Source organism: Fukomys damarensis, unplaced genomic scaffold, assembly GCF_012274545.1.
Source record: "Fukomys damarensis isolate Sample0158 unplaced genomic scaffold, DMR_v1.0_HiC HiC_scaffold_11, whole genome shotgun sequence".
NCBI lineage: Eukaryota > Metazoa > Chordata > Mammalia > Rodentia > Bathyergidae > Fukomys > Fukomys damarensis.
The window spans coordinates 47,129,523-47,151,574 of record NW_022900923.1 but is presented as its reverse complement, the minus strand read 5'-3'; the positions used below and the strand labels follow the sequence as shown (position 1 = coordinate 47,151,574).

General features: G+C 41.3%; 1 protein-coding gene and 1 long non-coding RNA gene across 9 annotated transcripts in view; both read right to left on the bottom strand.

Annotated features, from left to right (window-relative positions):
• The window catches only part of Syt14 (synaptotagmin 14), a 160,753-nt gene that overhangs the window by 103,643 nt on the left and 35,058 nt on the right, over positions 1 to 22,052 (bottom strand). For all 8 annotated transcript variants that reach the window (XR_004516695.1, XM_010613179.3, XM_033762246.1 and 5 more), the window contains one exon: positions 18,692 to 18,907. Coding sequence is in view for 7 of the 8 variants with exons in the window: in XM_010613179.3 (XP_010611481.1) it covers positions 18,692 to 18,907 (216 nt within the window). In the remaining variant the exon portion in view is untranslated. The remainder of the gene's footprint in view (positions 1 to 18,691; positions 18,908 to 22,052) is intronic.
• On the bottom strand, positions 2,917 to 17,632 carry LOC104854586. Its single transcript, XR_778175.2, has 3 exons — positions 17,510 to 17,632; positions 15,928 to 16,323; positions 2,917 to 3,282 (listed from the first exon to the last, which is right to left on the bottom strand). It is a non-coding gene; the product is annotated as an uncharacterized LOC104854586 (long non-coding RNA).

Below are 22,052 nucleotides of genomic sequence, written 5' to 3'. Positions count from 1 at the left end.
AATTAAAGTCCTCCTTCTTTACGTTATGAGTATTGGACAGTATGTCTCAGCAATGTGAAAGCTGACTAATACACAGTGAATATCAAATCTCCATGTTTTGGTATAAGTTGGTCTTCTTTGATCTAGACAGTGTTATTTTGTGTAAAGGGAAATATAACATTTACAGTCATGTAGGATGTTGTATAAAATTGCAATACTAGTAAGTAGTCATAAAAGATACACAGAATATCATTAGAATGACCTTAGTATTTAATAACACCTAACACTTAAAGATAACATTAAATGTTATCTTTTTATTTGTTTTTGTTTTTGGTACCAGGGATCGAACTCAGGTCCTTGAGTTTGAAAGGCAGGCAGCAGAACCACTGAGCTAAATCCCTGGCCCAATGTTATCTTTTTAAGTTTTAAATTTTAAAAGGAAACATAACTTTCAATAGGCATATGGAATGATTTTTATTTTTAAAAGTTAATTAGCAAACCTCAGTAACTTCCTGTTAGCAACCTATCAAATAGACACCTGAGCATTTATGATACGTCTTAACCATCAGCTGTTACTTATTAATTTGCTTTCGGTTAATGCTTTGTTTCTGAGAGCTTTTGAACTCTGAAAGTGGCTCCAAATAGTTTACTATGGGAGAAAAACTCATGAGCCTGTATATATTAGAAATTCTATAATAAGCCTATGGTTTCAGTCAACTAATATGACCAGCTCCATTGTTATGAACCTGTTTTGAGGCCAAAAGTAGAGCACCTTACCTCATGGTAATCAAGACAAGAGAGGATGAGACATCCACAGAGGAAGGGACCAGGGACAGAAAATCATCCCCAAGGCCACACCTCCACAACCCACTGTCTTCAACCAGGCCACAGCTACTGATTTCTGGTCATCTCCCAGTAATGCCACTAAGTTATGATGTATCTGTGGATTACCCACTGACCAAGTTAGAGCCCCTGTGACCTAATTATCCTTCAAAAGAAAGGGAAAGGCCAGAGAAGAAGCTGGAGACAAGATACAGTCCTCCAGGTCATGCCCCAACGACCTCTTCATTCAGGAGACCCTGCCTCCTACGTCTCCATCACCTCCCAACAATGTTCTCAAATCACAAATCCATCAAAAGATCGATCCACCGACAAAGTTAGAGCCCCCATGATGCAATCACCACCACAAACCTCCACCTCCGAACACATGAGCTTTGAGGGACATTTTAAATCTAAACCATAGAACAATGAACGCTAAAACCCATGGGAATAGGAAAGTCACCCCCTCGCAAACTATCAACCCAGGAGTTACTGGCTCCTTAGAATAAGGAAGAGTCTTCTAAAACAGGGCAATTTAGTGGACACCATACATTTAAACCATTAAAGTTAGTGGCACCAACGATAACCAAGATCATGGGCCCAGATGTGACACACTGAAGGCGCTTTGCCCGTGAAGTATTTCTTGCCATGATGTTAGCCTGACCTCAGATTCCCAATTCTTGAGCTATGGTCAACAGACATTTGCCAACTGTAGTATCTTAAAACATATGTAATCTTCTCAGGGTATTTAATCAGAAATGCACTAGAAATAGAAACTACATTAAAAGCTTCAAAAGAGAGTATATACAGAAGGGATAAATAATAAGGATGGAAAGAACTATCCCTAAAGTAAGAGAAATTAAAGTGCTGCTTTAAACTTTTGGCTACTTTAACTCAATAAACATTTATTGGTTGTCTTTGCAGGTGACACATTCTTTGACAGATGCTAGACAAACCAGAATGAATAAGGCAAAGTACTTGCAATCTTTATTCTTCTCATAAAAACCTAGTTATAATAAATCCAATGATAAAACAATATTTACATAAATTCTGATTTAAAAGTGAATACGAATCATCATTTAACTATCGCCATTAGTATAATAAAACCATATTAATATAAAATAGGCATTATACTAATTATAGAAGTAATTTAAAACAGGCCATCCAGAGTCAAATTCCTGGTGTGAATCCTGAGTCCAACACCTTCTAGCCCTTTGAATTAACATAGTTCTACAGTGGCCTCGTTTGTAAACAGAGACAATAATGCTGCTTAACTAGAGGGGAGATGCAAAGATTAAATATGCTGAAGAACACAAAGATCTTATTAGAATGCTGATACTAACTCACTCACACGGGAATTATTCACAGCAGCGTCATCCATAATAAAATCTGGAAACACCCTACGTGGTCATCAGTGGGCAAATGCACAGGCAGTATGTGGTTTTCCCATTCAGAATACAAGTCAGTAACAAAAAGGAACCAACTGCTACATCAGCTGCTGACTCACAAACGGTGCTGTCTTATGTTAGGTGAACCGTCCCGAGCAGGCAGGTCTGGGAAGCGATGTGTGAGCAGGAGTTGGCGGTAACCGCATGGCGTGAGCATCTGCTCAGCGAGTGGTAGCGCTCCAGACAACACGCGATGGCAGTTCACTGAACTGCACATGTGAAATGATTAAATATTATCTGTAAAATGTAACTCAACTTGTTTTTTAACAGTGGAAAGTCTGTTCAATATGTTAGCAATGATCATAAATCAATTTTCTTTATACTACATAATTTATATTTTCAAGTTAAGATATAAATATACATTTTCCCAGGGCAAATTTATGTATAATAGAATTTGCTACACACTGGAGAATTAATAAAAATCAATAATTTCCTAAAGATTTAGAAGTTCTGAAGTCACAAAAAATTTCTACCTAGAAGAGAAATGAATAATACAAAATATTTTCTGAGACTTAAAAAATCTAGTTTTTTAATACTAGGATTTTACTATTATTTCATACCCAGAGTCTACTATGTATTAAGCAGACCTCCAAAATGATACCTCAAAATGCTACTCTTCACCAAACTACAGGAAGATGTACTTATCAAATGTTTCACTTGATAAAATATTTTTAGATATAACTTTTAATATGCATAACAAAAATTTCCTATTTTAAAGAATATGAATACTTTTATAGTCACAACAGCAATTTCATATTGTTTTTCTTGCTCCATCTGAATATATATGGATATTTAAACGATTTTATTTTTATTAACATGTATTCATTATATATATTAATGGAGTTCAGTGTGGTATTTCAACACATGATGTAACGCGGTGATCAGCTCCAGCCTCCCTTTATCCTTCTGCCTCCTTATTTATTCACATATCTTTCCAATTACTACAGAAAGATTTTATCAAAGGCTTCATCTCGGAGGACAGGGCAGTTCTTCAAAAATGTTGGTAGGATTATTCTCTTTTTAAAGTTCATCATATCTGAATGCAAAAGAAGAAAGAAAAGGGAAAAAAGAAATACTATTTCATTCCTTAAAGCATACTAAAGTTATAAACTTTTAAGTGTGTGACATTACGGAGTATTCAATAAATGAACTCCAAATTAACTACAATCAAAGCATCTAATGTTTTTATAGAAATATAATTAATTCAGAAAAAAACATTTACTCTGTATTTAGCACTATTCTGATTAAATATATCTTAGTTTGACAAAGCTTTATGACTCACTGGGGAAATATTTTGCCGACTGATTTACACAGAGAAAATTAACTTTCACATTTTTCGCCATATTAGAAACTTTTAAATGAACAAGAACAACTCAAAAGCTAGTTTTGTTTTGTTTTGCTTGTTTTGTTTTTTGCGGGGGTCGGACTCAGGCCCTTGCACTTGCGAGGCAGACAGAGGAAACACTGAGCCAAATCGCCGGCCATCAAAAGCTAGTTTTAAAAAATAAAAATAATGGAAAAAGCTTACCAGTGTTAAATAAGAAGATATACTTTATCACAAGAATCATTTCCTGGAAATTCCAAGTCAGGAATTTCAAGATACCTTTATCCTTAGAAGAAAAATGTCTAACCAGCAAGATGTCTTCACCATCAAAGCTATTCAATGCAGAAAGAATAAAGCTATCGCATTTGCTGGAAGAAACCCTAATAAGATCTGAAACCGAAACAAAAGATTTCTACTGCTTTGACTCAAATGATTTGTCGCAAGCAAGAAAGCTTTCCATAAAAGGACAGAGGCTAGCAAAGGCTTAAATAGAAGGAAAACACCTAAGCGAAAGTTTTAAATCATTTATTTTTATCAGTACGTTTGCAGCGCACAATGTTTATACTCCTTGTACATTACTGCGCTTAATTCCTCTTTCATCCTCTCTCCCTCCCATCCCTCCATCTCCTGATCCCTCAAATGGGAAGGGGATCAAAAGAAAAGCAAAAATTTTAAAGGCTCTCAAAACATTATTTAAATTCATAATGGAGCTTCAGATACTCGACAGTAAGTAGAAAAAGGGGTCAGACCAAAGATACAAGAACAAGCGGGGTCCGGGAAACAAGCATGGGCCCTTGCGGAAAGCACCGGCCCCTCAGGGCTGCCTTTCTTTTACGCCAGCCAAATCTCTAGGAAACACTCAAGGACGTCTACACCCGGGTCCTGAGAGTGGGCTGCGATTCCCCCACCTCAGGCTGACTCAGGTCTAGGTCGCCTACCGAAGCCTGCTGGAGTTCTCAGCGAAGCCCGCACACGGGCGTCAGGGACTGTTTTGCGCGTGTGTCCAGGATCTTGTAGTCAGCGGGTCACATCTATTTTCCCAGCCAGCTTTTGTGATGCCCCAATCTTCTATCTCAGTGTGGCTGAATGTCAGCCCTGAGCCGGCCGCTTATTTAGGTTTGATTGTTAGTAAATGAGGTGAACACCTATAACATACCTCTTCCTGCCAAAAATAATCTTTCCTAAAGGAAGTAAGTGTACAGGATGGAAGGTGACATGAATAATAAATATCTATCCTGTTGTTCACAGATGTCTAACGTGTAAAGTAAAACAAGGTGTAAGATATGCATAACACTGACAGTCAGAGACCACGACAGGGACACAGGACAAAGCAGCTCCTGCCCTTAACCTGTATTCTGTTCTATTTATGCGGCCCAAGTTCACTCTGTAGAGCCAGTTGCTCCCCTACTCTTCACTTCTACTTTCAAGAATAAATTTGGCTGCACTTTTCCCTCGTTTTGTTCAGTTTTTCGTTCGAGATGAGAAGAACCTGGAATCCAACTCTGGAAGGAGAGGCGAGCAAGCCAGAACCCCGTCATGTTTACTTGGCAGCCTCCCGTAGAAGCAGGCCACCCAGTAACACACCATACAAAAAGAGCTTCAGTCTCCTCCCTCGGAAACCTTCTTCGGCACCATTTGGAGCCTAATCAAGAGTTGTATTCTTGGGCTAGGTTGTTAAATGACTCTGTCGCTGAATGAATGCGTTACAATATTCAGAATAAAGAAATGGCCAGAGGAAACCCCAATTTGATGACTTAGCTCTTATCTGCATAACTTTTACATGTAGTACAGCAATGAGTAACAGAACATAAAACTACAGCGCTGTACTATACAGAATAATCAGCTAAACTTACAAATTGTAAAACAAGGTGTCCTGGACAAAAAAAAGACACTGAGCCTCTCTGAGTAAGACGTACAGAGCTGCACCAAGAAAAAGATGGGTCTAAAGTCTGAGTGGGCCTTGGCCCTAAAGCCACACAGTTGTTAAACAGGTCAGTCGTTACACCAGGACATCTGTAGTGTACACAGGTCCCAACACACACACACACACACACACACACACACACACACACACGCAGCAGACCTCCACTGGAGCCTGCAGAGAGGCCGCCTTGGTATTACAGACTGCAAAGTTAGATATTACTACCCAGTCAAAGTGGGACTGGGCCCTCAAGGAAGTCAGCACAAAAGAACAAATGCATCAGCATTGTGGCTGGTGCAATCCGAAGATAGCCAGGCCTCGGGATGCAGAAGCAATAGCCAGGCCTGTGAGAAAAAGAGCAACTGGGGATTACACAGCAGGAGCACTACCTGGTCCAGGGGCCCAGACAGGCATCAGACATGGGCGGCTGACCAGCACCTGGACCCACGCTCCCCTCCCTTTAAGAACAATTTGATCTTTCCAGTACCCTTCCTCCGTGACTCATTTCCCTGCTGGATCAATATTAGCTGAGCGATTATACTTGCAACGCTGTAGGTGGACTGTAGTTTGACCTACATTGTACCCACATTGTGACTTTGCTGTATAAATGACCCCTGACAAAGCGCTGCGGTGGCCAAAATGCAGGAGCTATTCTTCTTTTTCCAATAATTTTCTCCTTCGGTTCACGACTTCATTCCTCCACTGTGAGACCGCAAACACTCAGCACATTTGACGGCTAACAGGTCGGGAGTTATACTTTCCCTCTGTCACTGGCACCCACCAGCATCTGGGCACTAGTCTTACACGTTCCCACAGAACACGGAAAGAGCCTCAGCATGGGCGAGGCCCCTCTGACCTACCCCACTGCAGACTCCTGCACCCTGCCCGCATTTCCTACCGCTTCCTAAGGCAACTAGGGGCTCTACAGGAACAGTGGAAGAGGCCACAGGTTCCCGCAGGCATTCCACACAGAACAGACCACAGAGGTCCAGCGACTGGAGGCTAAAGAGAGGCCCTGGGTGGGGAACCCCTGTTTAATGCTCTGAGGTTCACTAGCTCATTGAATACCGAGCCAACACCAGCGGAATATTATCGGTTTTACTGCTAAAAAAGAGCTAACCCTGTGGATCTTCAACGCTCACCAGTGTTACAGGAGAACATCACCTGTTTGGATACCGTGTTATCATCTGCCGTGTCCCGGACAGCAAAACACTGGCACACGGAGGAAGACGGCAGAGCCAAGATTCAAACCTGGCCAGCTCACCATCAGCGCCCACGAGCTCCACTTTTCCCTTTATTTTTCTCTTGTGTCTTGGTCTCTGTCCCTTTCACACATACATCTATTCGTGTATCCTTATTCACTGTGCCATTACCAAAGCGTTATCTTGCACATTAGATGGTACTAGAGACAGCAAATATCTGTCGTGGTTATGCAGTCCAAATTTAATTTTTGTTTAGTTCGTTCAGCACAAGCTAATTGTGGCTGTGTCTAGAGGTCCCCCAAAGCCTCACACGGTCACAGGTGGGGCTTTTTCAGAGGCGGCTGGACCTACAGCGTGTGAGGCTGGAATTGACTCTGGGTACAACGCTAGGCCTGAGGTCACCAGAATCAAGTGTGTGAGCGCCCCCTGCCCCAAGGAGCACGGATAAGATAAAAGGAGCGGAAAGACACAGTCTGGGTCCTGTGCTGCTTCTACTCTTTATCTGTCATGACTGTTTCTTCCCTGCCAGGCCACGTGCCTTGGGCCCAGCCAGCGATGGACTGAAACCTCTCCAAACTGCAAGGCAAATAAACCTTTCCTTCTTTAACTCTGGGTGTCTGCTATTTTGACTCAGCAACAAGAAACGTAACTAAGATACTAATAAAGGATTCTGTATCGGGATCAATATTGTCATTAACGTTAAGGTACAGTTTCTGATTATTGAGACTATAAGTAAACTAATAACCATAAATTAAATGGGAAAATCAGTGGAAGAGTTTGAGACAGTTTCCAATGCCAAATCATGGCTCAAAAAACTTACACTTGGCTAACAGTAGCAGATATAAGACTGCATCGGTCATTTCTAAAAACACTTGAATTATTTTAAAATAAAAATGATTGATAGTTTTTCCTACAACTTATACTTGTCGGTGATTTGTTTTATAACAGGCAAACCCTAAACTTATTTAGAGAATAAAAATAACATGCATTGTTCAAGTCTTATTCTTGATCCATATATTGACTTAAACCGTCATACAGGTTGTTAAATATTTTAATATCATTTTGGGTCAGTGTAACCTCATAAACCCATGGGACCTGGGACTCCTACAGCACAGTATAAACACGAGCACCACAGAGGCCGCCGGGGCTGCTATGAAAACACAGAATGGAAAGAGCCTCTCTCAGCTGGGAAGTTCAAGTCACAGCGCCAGGAAGGGTGGCAGCAAGGAAAACAGTTCACAGGAAGAAGCCAGGCGGAGACTAAATGGCAGTGGTTGGAAATTACTAAATATGGTGAACTCGTACTGTAATATATTGTACAGTTTGTATATTTCATGTTATTGAAATAGACGTTATCATGGAAATTGTATTGCTGAATGAACAAAAGCAGATTGCGACATGCTCTATAAAGCAGAAACCTATTTAATTAAAAATACATATGCAAAGAAAAATGTCTGTGAAAGTAGAAAAGGTTCCATGTGTTCTCCTTATGAAATGAGTAATTATTCTTTATATTTACATGGAACTTCTCACCTGCCTGTGGTGAACATGCATTAATTACCCAATAAAAGCAACATAAAGAATTTGGGCCTGAGAGTTACACAGAAACACAGTGCTCAAGTCCTGGAGCGGAGGGGTCGGTGCCTAACCCCCTGCACGTGTCTGGCTCTCTCACACCTGCTGCAGCCCTGCAGAAAAGTAGCCCAGATACCTTAGTCGCAAACTCTGAGCAGGAGCAGTAACTGTCCTGAGTTGGTGTGGAGATTAAAAGAATTTATACCACTAACTCCTTTATGTGCATTGAAAAGAGAGTTTTATCTTTTTATTTGCTTGTTTTGTCTAAGAATTTTTTTTTTTTTTTGGTCTGTGGCTTGTACTCTGAGGAACATTTTGGCCATTCTTTTAAGATCATGTATATCAATATATCACAGTATATCAATCATTGTTATTTTCTATTTTGTTATGGAATTTTGCTTTTTATGGAAAAGATTTTATTTTCTTTATTAATATCTACTTGCATTACCTTAAAATAAAAACCTATTTAAAAGAATATACAAAAAGAATGAATGTAAACAACAGTTTTCCAATATAATCAATAAGCTATTGTTATTTACAAAACTATAATTCACTTATCAGTGTAAAAATACAGATTTTTAGAGTTCCAAAATAAATTAATCCATCACTTTTAAAAGCTATTCAGTGTGAGATTAAGAGTATAGCCCCCAGAAAAGTATGTGTTTAGCATGGAGAAGGCTATGGGCTCAATACTTCCTGATGCACATGCACACACACACACACGCACACACACAGATTATTCCTTATGAAATTAGAAGCTGGGTACGGTGGCGCACAGCTGTATCCCAGCACATAAGAGGCTGAGAAAGGAGGGTTGCTGTGAGTTCAAGGCCAGCCTGAACTACTGGTGAGACCCTGTCTCAAAGTCAACAACAACAACAACAACAACAAATCATTACAAAATTATAAAAAAGTTCAAGAATATAATTTCCTTACAGACAGCTGATGTTTAATTCAATTTAAACTTAAATAAGCATTTTCAAAATTAGCAATGACCAAAATCCAGTGTTTTAACTTAACTACTAAAATAACAATGACTAAAACACTATTTAAATTATAAAAAGCAAAATGTCTTCTTTATGACTATCAAGATATTGAATAACTGTCTTACTAATCCTCAAAATCCATTTAAATTATTTTATTTTGGGTTGATAGTATTACTCAACATCTCTGAGACTTAACTATGACCAAATTATCTACAAAACTATGAGTATATTTCAAGCAAAATGAGAGATATGCCACGGCATTAACATACCTCTTAGCTTTTCAAGGTACTTTTTGACTCACACATCAGAAATTTCAATGTGATTTATTTCTCAAAGGCAGGAAGTCTCAAAACAGAAAGTTCCACATCAAAATTGCTTAGATGAGAGATTGTTCAGATTTTAAAAATGGAAATACATAGAACCTCAATTTCATTTCACCAAAAACTGACAATGGCTCAGTACTTATTCAATATGAAGCAGGAAGATCTGTATTAGTGCAACATTCACCTTTATAGTTACTGTATATTTTTAATGTAACTTATGGTTTAGCCCTGTTGCCTAATAAAAGTGTATTCAGCCAGGTCTCTTCTTTTGATTCTCAAAACTCAAATCACAATTAATATCTACCCATGCATGGAATAGAAAGGCCATGTCCTTCTGACATTAACTTCTAAACAATTTAACTAATGTATCATTGTTAGGAAAAAGTTCGGAAAATACATACTGTGCATGCACAGTCTGTGCCACATAAAAAGTGTAGAAAAGGGCCAGGGATTTAGCTCAGTGGTGCTGCTGCCTGCCTTGCATGCACAAGGACCCAAGTTCGATACCCAGGACCAAAAGAAAGAAAAAAGAAAGAGAGGAGGCAGTTTATATTTAGGGCTGGGGATTTAGCTCAGTGGCAACGCACCTGCCTTGCGAGTGCAAGGTCCTGAGTTCGATCCCCGGTACACAGGGGGGAAAAAAGTGTAGAAAAGGAAATGTGGAAAAGCAAATTGAGAGAACAGCATCATAAGGAAATTAGTTTCCTATTATGTTCTTTACAATACATTTTTAAATAAGAAACTAATGGTATTGATGTATTATTTATAACTATATTCCTTGTGGTTGAACTTTTAAACTGTGACTAGTAGAGTCAGAGCCACTTTAAGAAAAGGAAGCCAGGCATCCTGGCACACACCTGTAATACCACAGCTTTGGAAGGCCGAGACAAGAGGATTAAAAGATAGAGTCCAGCCTGAGCACTTTATTGAGACTCTGTCTCAAAAATAAAAAGGCTGGGACTATGAATCAATGCAGAGGCCTTGAGTTCATTCCCTAGTAGCACAAAAGAAATATATAATGATGGGGGGGGATGTGTGAGTATGAGGAATTCACATTACAAACAATTAGGATTTCACATAATAACCATCCAATTAGCTACGTTTTCCTCTCTCTCCTTTTTTCTTCCTTTTTAAGAAGGTCATATACTAACTTAGAAACTTCTGATGGGATCTGCCTCCTGATTCAAGAGTAAGAAATATAAAGAATGTTTTGGGGGTTAAGTTAGTTGCATCCACTTGACTGGCTTGGGAGCCACCTGGGAGATTGAAGTACACTTCAGAGTGTGTCTGGGTTAATCTCGAAGGAATATCTTTGGTTACTATATCTGGTCTAGTCTTCTGCTCTGCTTCCTAGCCTCCAAAAACTAAGCATCATTGCTCCCCTATGCCCTTCTACCATTATACTAGGACCCGCTGACCAAGTACTGAATCCCCTGAAACCATGAGTTAAAGTAAATCTCTAATCTTTTAAGTTGTGGGTGTCAGATATTGTGGCCCAGCAACAGGAAAGCTAATACAGAAAACTGGTATCAAGACTGCAGTCATTGCTGTGACTGTACCTGACCGCATGGTTTAGAAGCCTTTAGAAATGGTTTACAGGAGTAGTTCAGAAAGGTTTAGAGATGGTGGCTAGAAAAGTTTTAGAATGTTGTAAGCAGAGCCTGATGGCTGGGTCTAGTGGGAGCTGAGAAGACCAGAATACTGATAAAAATGCATACAGTAAAGGATGGGCTCAGGAGATTACAGCTGGGAACAAGTACTCCACTGGCAGGTGGACTAGAGGCCATGTGTGTTATGTCCTAGCAGAAAGTTTATCTATGTTTTATCCATGTCCTGAGACTTTGCAGGCAAGTAATACTAAGGACAGTAAACTGATTAATCCGATGAAGAAATTTTCAAGATAACCCAACATTTAGATTTGGCATGGGTACTGCTAGCTGCTTTTAGCCAGATTTATAGTGAGATTCAGGGTTGAGCAGAGCAGAAAAGTTTGAAAAACTTACATGTGTAAAGTTGGGACTAAAGGAGGTGTACATGCCAAAGACATTACCTGCATTAAAAAGGATCAAGTATCCTGTGTAAGAACAAGAAGATCCCTTGAGGATGTCTCAGAAATCAGCAAGAACCCACACGTCATGGGTTTAAAGGTGCAAAGTATCAACGCTTCATTTCTGAAGAGAGTCCCTAGAGTCCTGCTCAAGAAGGGCCTCCTAGAGGATTGTTTTTCCAGGATTCACTTCACCACACATGCTCACCATCCAGGCACTCCTATGCTGCTGACACCATGGTCCAAGGGGCCCTGCCTACTGCTCCTGCTCACAGCAGACTTAGACATCCACGTTAGGCTGGTTTTAAGGGATGCAGAGTGCAAGAGTTATGTGGTCAGGGAGGTTTCTACCCAGATTTCAAAGAAGGCCTGGGAGACCAGGAAGGATCCGCTGAGGCAGCAGTGCATAAAGTCGAAAGCAAAATGGTAGCCCTGAGAGGTTGAAGATGCCTGTGATGTAGAAAGTGGCTGCCAAGGAAAGCTGCTGGTGGTAAGCAGAGCCAATCCAAGAAAGTAGCCAAGTGGGCTACAACCAAGAAGGCCATGGGAGTGGGGCTGCCCAAACCCTCCAGAACTCACATTTTATGGCCATGTGCCCTGGATGCTGGATATGGGGCTACAGGATTACTTTACTCCAATTCTTTTCTATCCCCCTACTCTTGGAATGGAAATGATTACTTTGAGCCACTGGACCTTAGGATCATGTAATTTGTTTTTTATTCTTACATGCTTCACACTAAAAGTTTGCCTTACGTCTCTAAGGAGACTTTGAGTTGGACTTTTAGCAACATCTGGACTGTTGATACTTTTGGAAAGGATGGCTGCACTTTCAGTTGTATACACGACAGCTATATCATGTACGTTAGGTGAATTATGGACCTGTTAGTACATTGGGAGATTAAGCAGGATTTGAAGAGATGTATTTGAGGTCAAGTTGACAACGGGTAGAATATTGGGGGTTAAGCTTAATGTGTCAACTTGATTAGCTTGGGAGCTGCCCAGGAGATTAAAGCACACATCCTGATGTGTCTGGGTGCATTGTAGAGGTGTGTCTTTTGAGTAGTACCATGGCGCCTGGCCCCTTCCTTTTTTATGTCTTTCTTTTGTTCTGTTTCAGACCTCCATGAATTAAGCATCTTTGCTCCACCATATGCCCTTCCATCATGATTTGCCTGCCTGGGAGCCAGAAGCCCATGGACTGACTCCCCTGACATTGTGAGTTAATAAACCACTTACCCCTTTAAATTATGGATATCAGGCATTGTGCCCCCAGTAAAACTGACCGATAGAGGAATAAACCTGATAAAATGCTCAGGACATTCTAAGTGAAAAAGATGGCAGTAAAAAGAAGAGACACAAAAGTGGGAAGAACTTTTAGAAATGTGTTCTGGCTATTTTTTCTTAAGTCTGTGGAGCAGCTGATATGTCACTGAAATCCATCTAGGCTGATGACATTTTGTTGATAACATACAAAAATGCCCAAGTTAGATACAACTGATGGCGACATGTTTAAGTTTTTATAACCTAGTATGGCTAGCTGGGTCCAATAACATCCTTCTCTGGAAAAAGGAAGCATAGTAGGTGCCTTCCTCTGCTGTGGCACCTAGGTGCCCCACGAGGCACTCCTCTGCTGTTGTACCGGTCAGCCGCTGGCCATGCCAAGTGATACTTACAACTGCCTGCCTGGTGGATGGAGGTTTTATTACTGAGCCAATCCATCGTGCCTGACTCCTGAACTCTCGGAAATTTGCTCCCACATAAGCTCTCCTCTCAGACTCTCCTGGAAGAGTCATGCAAAGGCCTCTCCAAACCTCAAGAACAAAGATGGCTCAGCAACTTCTCAGCTGCTTATGATATAGTTCAGCTGGTGCTTCTCATTTTGCCAAACACACAGAAATGCCCAGAACAGAGCCAGCTATGACACAAGCTGAGATCCCCACACATTTCCACCGGTCATGCTCTGCAGTCCTACAAAGCTCTCTGCCACTCTCAAGCCCTCATTCTGGGAAAACACATGAGTTAACTCCCAGCACTTTTTCCTCTATGTCTTCAATAATCGTATATATTCCTAGTATTTAATATATATTTGACTTTATTGCTTAAAAAATTTAAAAATCCTTTCTTGAAAGGCTGAAATCATTTTATTTGGGTATTCTGAAACTTCTGATGAGCAGTACTCTCAGACTGAACATTTCTGTAACAATAGTTCATCCCAATAAATAGTACAATTGAGCCTCGAATAAAAGCAGGTTTTGTGATCCTTTCCCACCAGCACAAACTCTAAGATTAGACCACAATGAAAATCTGAGCAGACTTAGTAAGGAGACTGGAGAAGGAGTAACAAAAATTTGACAATAAAAAGCCATGGAAAAGATTATTTTACCAGTGAATTCTACCAAACATTCAAAGAAGATTTACCACTAGTCATTATCAAGTATTTCCAAAAAGTAGAGAAGGAAATATCCCCCAACTCACACTATACGGCCAGCCTTACTTTGATACTGAAGTCAGACAAAGGCGCTGCAAGGAAAGAAAACTGCAGCCCACATCCTGTATGAACAGTGATGCCAAAATCCTTGGAAAATACTAGCGAACTGAATTCAGCAACTGAGTGCTACATTTCATCTGGGATTCATGAGTGGTTCAACATATAAAATCTGATTGATATAACAAACCATATTAACACAACGAAGGGAAAAACCACACAATCATCTTGGTTGACACAGAAAAAGCATTTGACAAAATTCAACACCATTTCATCATTAAAAAACACTCAAAAAACTAGGAATTGTAGAAAACTATCTTAACATAATAGAAATGTTATGAAAAATCTACAGCAAACATCATACTCAATGATGAAACATTATAAACATTTATATCAATATCAGGTCACCTGCTTCTGCCACCTTTATCCAAAAGAAAACTAGCCAGAGCAATTAGGCAAGAAAATAAATAGAAGAAAAATGAAAAGAAGGAATGAAATTCTGATACAAGCTACAATATGAATAAACCTTGAAGACATCGTGCTGAGTGAAATAAGCCAGAAACAAAAGGACAGATGGAGTCTTTCCACTTACGTGAAAACTCTGCAGCTCTGGGAGTAACCTCATCACATAAAAGATCTCCAAAACACTAACAGTTTAGAAAAAATCCTCAAGATCAATTTCTCTTCAAATTGGCCATATTTTTAAAGCATATGCACAATAAAGAATTCTTCTGAAATGTTTATAAATAGAACCAAAAAAAAAGAAAAGGTTTATCAAAAATCTAACAACTACGCAATATATTTAACTCCTACTATTACAAGTTACTAAATATATTTTATATAAATGAATTTCGAAAAGTACAGATAGAAATTATAAAATTTAATACAACAACCTATACAAATCAGTTAAAATGCACTCAGAAAATATAATTTATTTCACTTAAGTATTAAATTATTTTTAAATAAAAATTTAAAAATATGTTTTGGTTCCTGATTTCAAGGAATAAAGAAATTCCTTAAAAAGTAATTTAAAAATTTACAGTCATGTTTCACTGACCTTAATTTTAAGACAACATCAAAATCAATTGCCTAAAGTTTCTGATGTAGCAATAAAGGAAAAAGAACGTTGTGTGTGGTGTGTGCGTGTAATGCACATTGTGTGGCCTGTGAATGTGTGCAGTGTGTGTATTGTGGCATGTGTGTGGTATGTGTATAGTGAGTATGGTGTGTGGTGTGGATGTGTGGATGTGTGGCTTATACACCCTAAGATATAAACAATGCTGGAAATTAATTTTAATAGTGTTTTGTTTGTTTGTTCTTTTGGTGCTGGGGCTTAAACTCAGGACCTTACCCTTGTGAGGCAAGCAGCGGAACCACTAAACTAAATTCCGGGCCCTAGTTTAAATAGCGTTTTAAATTAACTTGTCCTCAAAACAACAACACAATTTTAATAACACAGCTTCCTATAAAATATAAACATAATTTAGTAATCTGTATGGTGAGCTAAGAATGAGAGCCATAAATAAGATAAAGATGATCTAATAATTTCACACTAGATTTGATCTTTATGTAAAATCATCTTAAAAAGATTTCTGCTACCAAATGTAAAAATGGAAAGTATTACTTCGTGTGAATGTAGTTCTAAAGGTTGTTCAAGCTCAACCAACTCAGTTGAGATAGCCATAAATCATATTTTATTCTATTTTAAAATGAGAGGTTAATCAGAAAATGCTTTTAATTTTAAGGAAAACATAGTAAACAAAGGGAATTCGACATTATTCTAACACTTATTTTTCCTATAGAAATCCTTAAACTTACTCCTTTTTGTAGATTAATATGCCATCTAGAGGAGAAAGCATGATGAACAAACACGCCGTCACAGTTTTGGCTTTTTCCCGGAATATCTGCATCCCAGACTCAGCACCATAGGAGAGGACATCGCAGAGGACAATAAAGCAGCACAAGGCGAAGACCACAACTTCGGTGGAGCTGGCCAGGGACTAAGATGCCTTTAACTCCGGTGGGAAGACACTTGGAGGGAGAGAGCCGGGCCACACAGGGTTTCTACTTTTGGTTGTTTGGGGATCTCCACACTGATTTCCGTAGCGGCTCTAGTTTCAGTACCAACAACACAAACAGGTTCCTCTCCCCCGCAGCCTCGCCAGCACTTCTTTTCTCTTCCGCAACACAAGCTGACCACGGTCCCACGGGGAACTGCAGGGAAGGTTAAGTGTGAAAGCGCACACAGGGGCCCCCGAAGGAGTGGTGGGTGACGCTCTCCCCGCAGGCAGCTCTCCTGCCATCTCCAGCCCCGGTCCGCCCTGCCTGACCCGGAGACCCTGGCGGGCTGGTTCCCCGCGGTGCCTGCTGTGAGCCTTCCCACCAGAACCGGTTCGCGCTAATGAAACAACGCAGTGTCATATAAAATGTGATTCCGACATGTTTCTCCTCTAACTCGTGGCTCTCTAGTTATCACTTCAGCCCACATTCGCCACATCCAACCTTCTACACCTGTGCGACGGTCTATGCAGAAAAAGGGTCAGAGCGGAAGGCCGTCCTGGCTCTTGGCAAGAGAACCAGGTCCTCCCCAGAGCACTGCAGCAGGAGTCCTCTCGGGTGCCTGCCATGCGGTGAGCAGTGTCTCTGCAAGGGCAGCCAGGCGGCTGTGCAGCCCCTGGGGCACCAGCGTGGAAGGGAGAGGGTTACAGCCCCTTCCACCTGCTTCTGGGCCCCTCTCCATCCCAGTCCCGGGACAGCGCTTTGACTAAGACCCTGTCTCCATCTGGACAGGCCAGCGCTTCCGCTTCCGACGCGCGGGGCCCAAGCTGGAGCCTCTCCCCCTGCGCGCTGCCGACTGCTGCTCCGGTACCTGAGCGTCGCGATTCTCCACTCTCCACGCACACCCATTCCTCGAGACAGAGCAAACGCACCCTACAGCCACCCACGACTCCACCCTAAATTCACCAGTACTGGACGTCCTTCTACCTCGCTGATCCTTTCTGCCTCCTGAGCTCCAATCTGCTCTAGGTGTTTTAGCAGTAATTTGGGACAGAAACGGGTGGGGAGGTGCAGAAGGGTCCTAAACATCCGGGTAAAACGAAACGAGGTGACTCAGGCAACTGCACCAGTTCCAGAGGTGAGGACGACAGAAAAGCCCCAAAGGTGTCTCTCCTACCAGTCGTGCCGTGGACCTCGGAGCCCAGGCTAGGGTAAGAGGGCTGCGGGGGAAAACAGTGACGAACGAGGGAGGGTACGGGGTGAGCAGGGGAAGTCCTGAGCCGTATCCGAGGAAGGCAAGCGCTAGGGCCGCAGACGCCAGCTCCAGGCCTGTTCTCCACAAACCCACATCATCCCTTCCCTGTTTTCACCGCGCGTATCCTCAACTTACACAGTCACTCACCAGACCCTCACTACAAATGCTACCTCCTCTGTGGTCTGATTTCCTCAGAACATCCCGGCCGCTGCTACTGACATTTCACACAAGGAAACAGCAGAACACGACGAGCGAGCTGCAGCCCCAGCCTCGCAGGTAAGGTTAACACAGGGCCCGAACGTCAGCGAGGGTAAGGTTCCAACTTCTAGGCTCCTCCCGCTCTACTACTCAAGTGACTAGCGGTACCGGGGTGGGGCTGGCTTGCGGTACCCGGGTGAGGCTGGCCTGCTGCCCTGCAGGACTTACCTTTGAAAGCCTGCACCTTGTCTTCCTGGCACTAAAAATGAGTGTGGCATCCGTGTGAAGTAGTTTTTATTTCTTCGTTTGCATCTCATAAGGATTCTTCTAGATAACTAATCGCTTAGTACTTGATTAATGTATCATTATATTTCATACTAACAGAAGTAAAAATGAGGTGTGCCAATCGTAAGTCCACAGTCACACCCCAAAAAATTATTTGGCCCCTTTGACAACTTGTGTCCTGAAGTAAGACTATAAACATAAATCACAGCTGCAAAACCCATAATTTGGGCCTGTCCAAGCTAGAAATGATATTTAGGGTGAATTGTTTTTTATTTCACATCTGGGTATAAAGATAAAATCGTTATGAAGGTCACATTCTATAAAGCCAGGGAGCGGTGCTTCAATGTAGAAATAAAATATGCCGCAGCCACTGGGAACCTTATTTATACTGCAGACGCCAGCGCCTGTAACAGAGCACTGATCATCATTACACAGGTTGTATCCTAAAGTCCGTGTCAGCGCGGAGGCTGAAACCAATTCGGGACAAAATAGGAAACCTTGAAATTACTGAAACCCTCAAACGTCCCCGACGTTTCGAGGCGCACCGTAAAACAGCACCAGCTTCCCTCAGTCCCAAGCTGGACTGGTTTCCCTCCCGCAGACTCAGTTCTCCGTGCAAGCCGCTCTGCACAGCGAGACCACAGCAGCGCGCGCCGATGGGGCTACGGACGGCGCAGCTCACACCCGCTGGCACTGCTCCCGGGGCTTGCTACTCATTGTGACTTTTCACCTGCACCCAGGTTCTCTAAGCAGCGAGGACGCTCTGCCAGGCTGCAGTGCAGGGCGCGGCCAGGCGCGGGGCTCGGGACACCGCCGGATCGGTGTCGGGGAGAGCGGCTGCCTTACCTCCGTCCACCGACGCCTCGCTGCTGTACCCGTCGTACTCCGCGGACAGCGGGCTGTACTTCTGTCTGGTCTCCCAGGCGTAGTGCTTCTGCCTGGAGTCCACCAGCGGCAGTCTAGAAAGGTGTGTTCTGGACAAGGCCTGGTGATATTTACCCAGTGCGTCATCTTCGCTCTCAGAGGACGAACCGTGCTCATCTCTGTCCATGTAGGAGTTGTCTGTTTGGGATGACAGAAAGAGGAAACGATCATTCCACAGCGCGGAAGTCTGATGTCAAAGTTATACTCACAAACAGGCGCGCACACACACGCACACACACACACACACACACGAGCTATACATTTGTACGTCAGCAGATAGGGTGGAGCCAATTAGAGTTGAAATAATACTTGAAACTACTGAAATCCTTGAAAATCCCCAAGTTGCCTTCAAAGCGCAGTATAATATTCATTTTTACACACACACACACACACACACACACACACACACATATGCACACCAAAGCTGGATTTTTCTAGAGAAATATAATCTTTTCATGCAAGAAGTACAAGCTTTAGGTTTCTGTTTTAATACAAAAATCAATTTAGATATTTTAATTAAATAATCCTAAATCACAAGATTTTTTCAGTCTTGTTACATATAATGGAAATTACAGTGCTTGCCATTTTACACAATTTTTTTAAAGTTATAAGTACTTCCAGTACCTTATTCAAATAATTCATGTTACAAGATACATTTTTTTTATTTTCACTTTAGCCAGTATTTTCAAAATTGGCAATGCTCAGTTCTAACAGTGAAACAGAAAATTGGGATGACAAAACCACTGGAGGAACAATATTAGAGAACGAGACTGCAAATCATTCCTAACTGAAATCTGTAAAACCTGGGAGCCATTTCTAGTATTCAGGCTCAGGAAATAATTGGCAGGTGAACAAAGAAACATGTTTGAGACAATTTACCCCATTATACATAGAAAAAGAAAACCACAATAATACATAGCAAACACATGCATCACTAGGCCCCGGTTAAATAAATTCTAATCTATGCAATGACACAAAGTCCTTTAAAATGAGGCAGTAAACTCACAAGCACAGCAAGAATAGTTACAATGTCATGTGGCAAGAAAAGAGAAAAATTACAAGAGCAGTTGTAAGTGATCCCTGTTCGGGGATTCTGCACACACTCCTGCAGCACACACACAGACACGCAGGTCCAAAGTGCCACGAGGGGTACGTGCCAAACCGCTAACGACCACGACCTGTAACGGGTGAGATTAGTGGAAGTTTTTACTGAAATATAAATAAATTTCCAACAATTTTTTCAGATATATAAAATGTAGAACTTTGCCCTCAAAAATTCCCCCGGGCAGCACTGAGAAGAAGGCAGAGTCAGTGGGTCTAGAGCCAAGGCGCCAGCGCCCCTTCCAGAGAGCACAACTGCGGGCGACCCTGCACCCAGAGGTCAGTGACCGGGCCAGCGCTGCACTCAGCAGCAGAGGGGTGGGCTGATGGCACACCTGCGGTCCTGGGTCCCTGGGAGGCTGAGGCAGGAGGACCACAAGTCTAAGCCCCGCCCGGCCAACTTAGTGACTTAAACAGGGTCTCCCTGATTTAAAATGAAAATTTTTAAAAAATGAATGCAAGCATTGCGTATGGCAAAAAAGTACTAATAAAATTTTTTAATTAAAAAAACAAAAGAAGTCCTGGGGATATTGCTCAGGGTGAAGGCTCTGAACTCAATCCCCAATACAGAAAAAAAAGAAAAAGAAAAGCAATAGGTAAGAAAACTTTCTCTTCTTTCTATGCCTCACAACTCTACACGAGAACCTAGAACGCACGCACAACCCACGTACCACTGTCTACCAGCTAATGCAGGGCTGACCTGTGGGTCAGAAAACTCGATGACCTTGGGGCAAAGCGCGTTTCAGGTGGCGCTGACTACATTTCCAAGTACTCAAGAGTTTCTTTCAGTAGCAGTGTGTTGCTTAATCAGCGGACTGCCAGTGTCCATCCTGTTAATTTCTGGCAACATTTTTTTTAATCTTTTTTTTTTTTTTTTTGGTACCCGTGATCGAACTCGGGACCTTGCGCTTTTGAGGCAGGCAGCAGAACCACTGAGCTAAATCCCCGGCCCTATCCTGTTATTTTCTGAATAAAACAATATGTACACTATTTTTACTTTCATACGCTCTGCTTTTGCTCTTAATTACTTGTTTATTTTTGCTATTTCCCATAATAAGGCCACCAGAACTACACCAGGGCTACTAAAAGCCACTGAATCTGACATTCAAAAACTGCCATAAGAACAGATTGTCAAATGGATATTTTACAGAATCGCCATTCCTTTCTAATTAGTCACTCATCCTCTCCTATGCCATTTAAAAACTATTCACATGATCAGATCAATAAGTAGCTAAGCCTATTATATGTCATGTAGCAGAACTGAAAAAAAGTTTACCTGGTTTCTATAGCTACTCGGTTATTTATTTAGAGGCAGGGTCTCACTTTGTAGTTCAGGCTGGCACCAAACTCACTATGTATCTTGGGCTGGCCTTGACCTCGTGGTGATTCTCCTGCCTCAGCCTCCCAAGTGCTGGGATTATGGGCATGTGTTACCATGCCCAGCTTTTTTGTTTGTTTGTTTGCTTTGTTTTGTTTTTTGTTTTATAAGAACCTGAAATGACAGAAAAATTCCACATATATATTTTATAAACACAAGCCAGTGTACCTTTGGCCTTGCAATAGATCAGACACAAATGGAAATGACTAAGGGCCATTTGAAGTAATTCCTAGCAGTATGAACTGCAATAATGTATGTAAAACTATCATAAATATTGTGGTTGAGTGCTATAAATGTTTATTCAGAATCTTAACTGTAAATAAAGAAACTCATGAATAATAATATGCTATTCACGTGTATTCATTGTGAACCACAAGAGTCATATAAAGTTTCAGTGCGTGGTTAAATGAATAAAGACATATCCTGAAGCACATTATTAAATAAGATTTACTGCTCTCAAGGAAAAATACAAAACAGATTTATATCAGGGCAGATTTGAAGAGCAGTGTTGTATAAAGGACTTAGAAGTTAGTTATAAAGATGCAAAGTTTAACATGCACGTATGTGGCATACCAAACAAACTCCAGTTGAAGTATGCACACTACTTAAGAAAACCAGAGTTTCTGCTTGTAAAATAAATGCTCATCAAGAAAAATCATGGATGCTGGAAAATTAGCCAAACAATGCAAAGAGTGCGGGCAAAACTAAGTGACACCTAAATAATGGTCCTGAAAATATTTGGAAAAAAAAAACTGAAAGGCTTTTAAAAATTTCCCAATAAGATGATTCAAGACAATCTCAGGT